This window comes from Oncorhynchus clarkii, unplaced genomic scaffold (assembly GCF_045791955.1).
Source record: "Oncorhynchus clarkii lewisi isolate Uvic-CL-2024 unplaced genomic scaffold, UVic_Ocla_1.0 unplaced_contig_11036_pilon_pilon, whole genome shotgun sequence".
Lineage (NCBI taxonomy): Eukaryota > Metazoa > Chordata > Actinopteri > Salmoniformes > Salmonidae > Oncorhynchus > Oncorhynchus clarkii.
Genome location: NW_027260442.1, coordinates 1 through 9,785, shown reverse-complemented (window position 1 = coordinate 9,785; position 9,785 = coordinate 1). Strand labels below are relative to the sequence as shown.

The following is a 9,785-nucleotide window of genomic DNA, read 5'->3' as shown; positions in this document are numbered from 1 at the left end:
TTTTCCATAGCTTGTTCTCAATCATTTTAAATAGGGAACCAATTGTTTTCAGCACTTATTTCCATGACTGATCAAAACTCCCATGGTCCTCTAGTGCCTCTGCAGCGGACATATGGTGAGCAATATCTTTGGAACTTCAAATCGCAATAAAATCGTAGTATCAAAATCACAATACACATAGTATCAGCACCAAAGTATGGCGATAATATGGTATTATGAGGTACCTGGCAATTTGGCCAGGCAGACTGCGATGCCACGTGAACCATCAGATAGCAATCATGGGCAAATTATGCATGTCAACTGGCATTACAGCATTAGGCTTAGCGTACCTCTAAGAGGGACATCCCAGTTTGCAGAAATTGGTTCCGAAACCTTTTCTGTTCCGTGACCCACATAAAAGCTTTTCAGTGCCACCATCAGGGGCACCAGTGGTTCCTCCTGACCCAACACAGAACTCCCTGACCTAGTACAAGCCAGCCAGGACCAGATATTTTGGGTACCTAATTAGCACGCTTTAAGCCTTCCAAACCAAACCGCGATGAACTCAAGTTGTAGTGGTAAAATATGTACCACTACCTGCACCAGCTCAGGTACAGTAGGATTCATTTTCAGAAACAGAACATCACATAGGCCCCTACTACTGTAAACAATAAACACATATTTTCTCAATCTCATAGCAGAAACACGTGACCGAGATTAACCAACAGTTAGTTATTTCCAGTTGGTCATGCAACACATTACAACAGTATTTTCTCTGGATTATTTATTTGCATTGCATTACAACACTGCATTACAACACAACCCTAGGAACGGAACCGTTAACACGGCCATCCAACATTCCGTGAAAATTAAAACATTTGAATTGAAAGTTTCACCTGGACAACGAAGCCTACAACTCACCAACTTTATCTTTGGTTGACTGAGTTCAAAAGATAGTTTGAATGTTTGAGGACATCATACATAAAGCACAGCACCATAAACAACAGATATACATGTGGTTGAGCCAATGACAGGGACAGAGAGAGAGATGGGAACACATGCAACCATGCAAATGTTAAGTCTACTGCAGTGCAATTCATTTTTAATTAACAAAAACTGCTCAGGCCAATGAAAGTGTTGAAAACCAGTTAAACCTTTATAGCTGGAGGCAAGGAAAGTGTTGAAAACCAGTTAAACCTTTATAGCTGGAGGCAAGGAAAGTGGACAACATCCGTTTCCATAAACAACAAAACACTGGCATATCTATTTCCATGACATATCACACCATGCACTTCATTAAATAACCCCTCAAAAACACAATGAATGACAGTCAAAGTTTAGGTCTAGGCCTACTCTAGCTAGCTAAGAATTTAACCCCAGTGTTTGACAAATGGAGTTAAGATCTTAGCTAGGCCTACCCAGGGGCATTGCGAGGTGCCACCCCTGAAATATGATTGGCCACCCTTAGTGTCCCGCCATTCTCATTGGGTCAGAGCACTGTCAATCTGGCTCAGATTGGAGAGAAAGGACCGTGGGTTTGTTCTGGCGGGAAGGCTGTTTGATTGGCTGGCTGGCTTTTTTGGGACAACGGAGAGCCCAGCATGCATGACTTGTCTCTCAGTTGAGTTGATGAAAGCAGTGCAGAGGTTGAAAATTGCTAGGTAACTGCTGTTTGACTTGACAGCAAACTAAACTAGCTTCCCAGTGTATAGCCAGTGTAGCTGTAGAATATGGCATGTGTTTGTTCTAGAATGTTATGCATTTCCCTTATTGACTGAGGTGAATGAAGCTACAGCAGCCAAAGTGATAATGGCTGGAGTTATTTTTGCCATTCCCCAAATAGCATTTTAGAGCTTTTAAATTGTATAGAAACATACATCTTAAACTTAAAAAATGTCTTGGGTGGGGGAGTTACCACTGGACATGGTGGTATTATCTAACTTGAATACGGATCAATATGGATCACTTCAAATGTATTTATTTTAATACATTGGGCTGATACAAATTAACAGTTGAAACAGCAGAGGTGGCAACAAGTCTCAGAGTGGTAGGGCACATATTTTCCACTGGGCCTGGAGTTCTTCCTGATCTGATAACCTAACCAGGTAAAACACCATACCGTATGACAGTGATTTATCAGTTGTAAAAAAGGTTTTATATGGACTATACTGGGACCAGTTTTTCTAATCAGGTCAGAAAACTCCTGGCCCTGGGGAGGATGAAAACCCTGTCAGACTGCAGCAACCTTGTACTTGTTCATATGAATTATGTTTTAAAACAGACGGAGACCACTATGAATGGACAATAGAACTCCGGGCTGAGGTTGCGTTATACAGGTTTGTATCATGTAGACCTATGCAACTGTAGATGGTAATAAAAAACGAACTCTTATGTAATCGCTATTGTGTTGACTAATTATTTCCAGCGAATCACTTTGGACTGAAAAGGTCTAGGTAGCCTAGCCAGCCCAAGTTTGAATATAAATCCAACTTGATCACATTTTCTCCTAATGCAAACAAATGGGCCATAAATACATAACGTTACAGCTTAGTTTACCCTGGCCAGGGGGATAGGGCGCATAGTAGGCTGTGTGTTGTTAGTAGCCTACAGATTATCACTGAGAAATCGTCTCCTTTTCTTCACATACAGCATACCAGATCGCTAATGTTTAGGTGTAGGATGCTACAACATTCATGTAAAGAGATTTTGCTTGTGTCTGTCGGGGATGATGTGCTTTCACATTTACTAAATAAATAGACCTATGCAGGAAAGTGCAGTGATCCGATGTGCAGGACAGCAACTGTGTGCGAGTTGACGAATCGTGAGAAAAATATGCCCCCCCCTCCCAAAAAAGTACTTTGTCCCTCTTTTGAATGCCTTTGTCGATATTTTGTATTAAACTAAACCAGCTAGCCACCCGTTTGCCGACGGGTCTGAAACAGTTATGCAATACAATGCGTCGTATTTTAAGACAATTTAACGCTTTTTCTTATAAAATGTGCTAATTTCCCATGGCCACACGACTGGTGTTGGCCCCCTCTTTGCCACCCCGTTAAAACAACCATACAATCGACCCTAGGCCTAACCCAGATTTCTTCATAAAGACCGGTTTTTCAGCCCACTTGCTTACCCAGCAACATGTATCACCTGTGCTGTCAACACTACCCCCCATTTTAACTCAAATTCAAACACATTTGATAGTTTGGCTAGCTAGCTAGCTAATTACCTGGCTCCTCTCTCATCTTCAAAAACATAGCGCGTGCGATGCGCACAAAACAGGTGCAATGTCGAACCATATGTGGAGACAGGTCAGGTTCGAGCAAACTAAATGTATCACACGTCGCTAACTAACGTTAATATACATAACGATATGCTTAACTGCAGCTACTGGTAGGCACTAACTACCTTACTATAACTAGTTAGTTACATTAGCTTGCAAGGCAGCTAACTATAAGTACAAAGCACAAGTTGTATTACCCATCTTATTTTAGCTATGCATGAACTTTATGGCGTCAACATTTTGTCGGTAACACATTAGGAACATAATTGATTAGCTAACGTGTGTATAGTAGCAGAGAAAGCTAACGAATGACAAGCTAACGTTAGCTACTCACATTTCTTGAGCCACTTCATCCAGTACCGAACGATAAGGCTGTGATACTTCTTATTTTCAATGCACCAGGTCGACAGTCCCTGTATAGACTCCATAGTGTTGGATACTCCTTGGAATCTGCGGTCCAGGGTGGCCTCCAAAGCGCCGCGGCCACCATGGCCGCTAACAGCTCCAGAACCCGCCGCCATTTTTCCAGTCCTCTCTGGTACTGCAGACATGGACACCGCAATGAGTCATGAAGGTAGCAAAAGTGTGACAGACAGGCGAGAGGAGACACGCCCCCTACAGATCTAGGGTCAGATTCTGAAAACTGTTGGAGGGGCAGGCAACTTCAACAGTTTGACCAATATTTACAACCCGAAAGGGTTGTATGTTACAGGTAGGTTGTATCCAATAGCAAGCATTATAAAATGTCACCTCTCACTGTGTTACAAATCCAATGCAGCAGCTGAAAATAATTTAAAAAGTGCACAACGGTATTAAGCTTTCATTTTTCATTACAAAATGTATTGTATTGTCCTGCATGTGTTTATTGGCAACATATACAGGATCAAAACATAAAGGGGAAGACATTTTATCCAAAACAAACATCTAAAGAAAAGAAAACAATTTTGGGTCAGTCAATACTTGACTAAATGTGGTCATTCCACAAAAAACAATTGTCAATTTTCTTTAAAAATAAAAGGCCAAAAACATGACACAAAAACCATAGTCTAATGTACATTCTCATACGTTTCAAAGTCTTTAGTTACTTCTACGTTGATAGGTTGGTTTTTGTTTATTCGAAACAGGGCTTTTGCTTGGGAATAGTACATTGCAGCAATATTTCAGAACTGTATTTGGACCACAGCTGGGCTTACTCAGGAACTGTAGTCAGGTAGAGAAGCCAATAGCAAGCTATAGAACACTCACAGTGGAGAGATGTCAGTGTTTAATACTTTATCTGACACACAGCAACTGACAGCCTGAATGACACCCTAACTGCTAGAAAGATGGTCTCACAGTTATCAACTCTTCCACAAAATGTGATTGCAGAACAGTGTACACCACTCTCAATGATATCTATACACACCATATATCCCTCCTAATCTACGCCCTCAACCATTCTCTAACCAGCACTCCCAATCCATCTCCCTCCGTCTTAAGTCAAGTCAACACACAATTACAGGCAGGCAGCCATCCATACATGGCTGGGTTAGGGTTGTGAATGAATCTGTAAGAGGGGTAGAATCACCCCTGACCTTTGCATGTCTCTGGTGCACAAGGGAACAATGTGCTTCACCACTGATCCAGGATCAGATAACTTCCAACCATTATGAGGATGAACAACTATCGGACCCTGGGTCAGTGGTAAGGGATCCTCCTCAGCTCTAGTGATGCTCTCCCTTCAGTCATCAGTGCTCTCCAGCACACTCTGGCTCAGAGCCAGGTCCCAGTAGTGTTCTGTCCCGTGCTTCTTAAAGTGTTCTCTAGCCATGTTCTCTGTAGGACACTGCTTAAACTTCATCTCCCCGTAGTTACGCTCCTTAGCCGTGCCCTGGGAGGAGGGAGGAGGAGAGGGGACAGATGGAGGCAGGAGAGAAAACAGCAGGGGAAGAAAGACAAGGTTAGATCAGTCTATTCTGTGTTTACAATCAATCCATTTTAAAGAAGCCAGTTGTCCAAGATGAACATGATTATTATATGAAGCATGCATTACACTCCTGGAGCGTTAGTGAAATAAGATGTCATGGTTAACCACTCACCTCCCAGACCAGGCTGCATCTGTTGTTCTTCTTGGTCTCGTCGTCTGCATCTGGATCTGACAGACAGAGGAGAAAGGAAAACGGATTCAGAACCACAAGTACAGTGAAGTATTATGTAATATAAACAGTAAGACATACAGCGTGGATCATCAACTAGATTCAGCTATGGGCCCATGTTTTCTTAAGCAGATGGTCAGAACATAATTACAAATCATTTGCAAATTGACCTCAAGAAGCCCATACAGATATAACATTTGACTACAACATTTTCAACCATGCTTACATTTGTATACGATCACATAGTGGCAAGAAAAAGTATGTGAACCCTTTGGATTTACCTGGATTTCTGCACAAATTGATCAAATTTGATCTGATCTTCATCTAAGTCACAACAATAGACAAAACAGTGTGCTTAAACTAATAACAAATTGTATTTTTCTTGTCTATATCGAATACCTAATTTAAACATTCACCGTGTAGGTTGGAAAAAGTATGAGCTCCTAGGCTAATGACTTCCCCAAAAGCTCATTGGCGTCAGCGTAGCCTAGTGGTTAGAGCGTTGGGCTAGTAATCGAAAGGTTACAAGTTCAAATCCCAGAGCGGACAAGGCAGTTGTTCCTAGGCCTTCATTGAAAATAAGAATTTGTTCTTAACTGACTTGACTAGTTAAATAAAGGTAAAATAAAAAACCTGGAGTCCAATCAATGAGATGAGAGATGTTGGTTAGAGCTGCCTTGCCCTATAATTTTTTTTTTTTTAACTCACAAAATTTGAGTTTGCTATTCACAAAAAGCATTGTCTGATGTAAACCATGCCTCGAACAAAAGAGGATCTGACTTGCACAAAGCTGGAAAGGATTACTCTCCCTAAGAGTAGCTGTCCTGCAAAGAGCACAGCGCAGAATGCTCAATGAGGCTAAGAAGAATCCTAGAGTCTCAGCTAAAGACTTACAGAAATCTCTGGAACATCTCCGTTGACGATATGTAAAACACTAAACACGAATGGTGTTCATGGGAGGACCGCTGTCCAAAAAACCCATTGCTGCACATCTGAAGTTTGCAAAAGTGCACCTGGATGTTTCACAGCGCTACTGGCAAAATATTCTGTGGACAGATGAAACGACAGTTGATTTGTTTGGAAGGAACACAAAAGGCACAGTACACCAACATCAAAACCTCGTCCCAACTGTAAAGTATGGTGGAGCTGCTTTGCTGCTTCAGGCCCTGGACAGCTTGCTATTATCAACAGAAAAATGAATTCCCAAGTTTATCAAAACATTTTGCATGACAATGTTAGGCTATCTGTCCACCAATTGAAGCTCAGACGTTGGGTGATGCAACAGGACAATGACCCAAAACACAGAAGTAAATCAACAGAATGGCTTCAACAGAAGAAAATAGGCCTTCTGTTCCAGTCAGAGTCCTGACCTCAACCCGATTGAGATGCTGTGGCATGACCTCAAGAGAGCATCCCAAGAATATTGCTGAACTGAAACAGTTTTGTAAAGAGGAATGGCACAAAATCCCTCCTGACCGTTGTGCAGGTTTGATCCGCAACTACAGAAAACATGTGGTTGAGGTTATTGCTGCCAAAGGAGGGTCAACCAGTTTTTAAAGCAGAGGATTCACATACTTCTTCCACCCTACACTGTGAATGTTTACATGGTGTGTTCAATAAAGACATGAAAAGGTATAATTGTTTGAGTTATTAGTTTAAGCAGACTGTGTTTGTCTATTCTTGTGACCTAGATGAAGATCAAATCAAATTTTATGACCAATTTATGCAGAAATCCAGGTATTTCCAAAGGGTTCAAATACTTTCTTGCCACTGTATACATCTCGTATGTTCGGAATACTTGAACAGATTTCCAAAAATTACAATCACTTGGCGTTGATTTGTTGCTGTTTTTAGTATTTTATGAGCCTATCAGTTGTGTTGTGACAAGGTTGATGGGGGTATACCGAAGATAGCCATATTTGGTAAATGACCAAGTCCATGTCATGACAAGAACAGCTCAAATAAGCAAGAGAAATGACAGTCCATCATTGCTTGAAGACATGAAGGTCAGTCAATAGGGAAATTAAGAACTTTGAAAAAAAATTCAGTGCAAAAAAAAAAGTGCAGTCGCAAAAACCATCAAGAGCTATGATGAAACTGGCTCTCATGAGGACCGCCACAGGAAAGGAAGACCCAGAGTTACCTCTGCTGCAGAGAATAAGTTCATTAGAGTTACCAGCCTCAGAAATTGCAGCCCAAATAAATGCTTCAAGAGTTCAAGTAACAGACACATCTCAACATCAACTGTTCAGAGGAGACTGAATTAATCAGGCCTTCATGGTCAAATTGCTGCAAAGAAACCACTACTAAAGGACACCTATAAGAAGAGACTTGCTTGGGTCATGAAAGAGGAGCAAAGGACATTAAACCATTATGTCCTTTGGTCTGGAGTCCAAATTTGAGTGTTTTGGTTCCAACCGCTGTGTCTTTGAGACGCAGAGTAGGTGAACGGATGATCTCCGCATGTGTGGTTCCCACCTTGAAGCATGGCGATTGTGGTATGATGGTGCTTTGCTGGTGACACTGTCAGTGATTTATTTAGAATTCAAGGCACAGCATGGCTACCACCGCATTCTACAGGCATACGTCATCCCATCTGGTTTGGGCTTAGTGGGACTATCATTTGTTTTTCAACAGGACAATGACCCAAAACACACCTCCAGGCTGTGTAAGGGCTACTTGACCAACGAGAGTGATGGAGTGCATCAAATGACCTGGCCTCCGCAATCACCCGACCCCAACACAACTGAGATGGTTTGGGATGAGTTGGACAGCAGAGTGAAGGAAAAGCAGGCAACAAAGTGCCCAGTGGAAACTCCTTCAAGACTTTTAGAAAAGCATACCTCATGAAGCTGGTTGAGAGAAAGCCAAGAGTGCCCAAAGCTGTCATTAAGACAAAGGGTGGCTACTTTGAAGAATCTAAGACTTAAAATATATTTTGATTTGTTTAACACTTTTTTGGTTACCACATGATTCCATATGTGTTATTTCATAGTTGTGACGTCTTCACTATTATATTGCAATGTAGAAAATAGTAAAAAAAGAAAAACCCTTGAATGAGGAGGTGCCCAACATTTTGACTGGTACTGTACATATAAATTAAATTCTCACCATCTCTCTTGGAGTTGTGTTCTTCCCATTTGATTCTGCTCAACATGAGCCTCTTGAACTTCTTCTGGGCTTTGGGACCTGAGAGAACAGTACATGCATGCTCAGTCATGTAGTTAACTCTGGGGTAAAGAAGAACCCATTTACAGCAACAAGTCATAAGAAATGTTATGAGATTATCATGAGTAATTCATGTTAATTAAAGGCAACTTGAATGGTTCAGACTCAGTGAAAGTAGACCCCATTTAAAGAGACTAATATGGTCCCTCCCCTGCAGCCACCCCTCTCTCACCTCCCTCCACCACCACCATGTTGACATCTCGGTGTAGCACCACGGTGCCCGTCAGGTACAGCTGGTTGGCGTTAGCTTCCACCTTAAACTTCTTAGCCGGGTTGTGGAGGTTACGGATCCTGAGGGAAAGCGAGGGGGTGAGCGAGCAAGTACGAATGAGTAGGAAAGGCACACGGACATACTAAGCCGTAAATAGTTACCTGTGCACAGAGGCTTACCTAAACACAATAACATGCACACAAAACCTTACGCTATCCAGAGACAAATACTAACTCACCTATAGACTGAGATGTGAACTCCAAGACTCAGGTCCTCTTTCAGCTTCTTCACCTTCTTCTCTTTTCTCTGCTCGGTTGTGAGCTTCCGGGCTGCATTGGCCTCCTCATGGGCCCTGAGGACAAACACACAGACAGCTGGTTATGTAGTGAGAGATGTCATATGGAGGGAGAGGACAGAAATGGTGAGTCAGGAAGTGGGTGAAATAGGAGCAGTGATAGATGGGAGGCAGAAAAGAGGAGGGGGAGAGAGAGCGAGGAGAAAAGGGTTAATAGATGAGGGAGAGGTAAGAGAAAGAGGGGACAATACAGAGAGAAATGTGTAGTGGTTTGACTTACTTCTGTCTCTTGGCCATCTGTGCTCTGACGTGGGCCTCTACCTTAGTGGGATCCTGTACTGCCTCCGTACCCAGCACTCTCATCAGATTAGAGATGCGCACTGACGAGACAAACACACTCAAGGTCAGAGATGCACTGAAACGGGGAGGAGAGGAACACAGGCCTCAAACAGGACTACCACTCAGTAAAACTTCAAATTGAAGAGAAAAAAGCAACATTACTTCAACAGCCCTGGTCTCGATCCTACCTTTAGGTTCTGGGGGGGGCATGAGCCCCAGTCTGACCTTCTCCTGAAGCTCTTTCTGTCCCTCCCTGCGAGTCTGTCTCCTCAGCTTCTTCTGTTCCTTCTTAGTCAGGTACACTCCCAGAGTCACTCC

The 9,785-nt window shown here is 42.4% G+C and overlaps 1 protein-coding gene across 1 annotated transcript; it reads right to left on the bottom strand.

Moving 5' to 3' along the window:
- Positions 1-4,106: 4,106 nt before the first annotated feature.
- On the bottom strand, positions 4,107-9,775 carry LOC139401429 (U4/U6 small nuclear ribonucleoprotein Prp3-like). Its single transcript, XM_071145690.1, has 7 exons — positions 9,656-9,775; positions 9,409-9,508; positions 9,072-9,185; positions 8,795-8,913; positions 8,506-8,583; positions 5,338-5,393; positions 4,107-5,129 (listed from the first exon to the last, which is right to left on the bottom strand). The coding sequence occupies exons 1-7, from the start codon at positions 9,675-9,677 to the stop codon at positions 4,980-4,982; spliced, it is 639 nt and encodes a 212-aa protein (XP_071001791.1). The 5' UTR covers positions 9,678-9,775; the 3' UTR covers positions 4,107-4,979.
- Between the last annotated feature and the right edge of the window lie 10 nt (positions 9,776-9,785).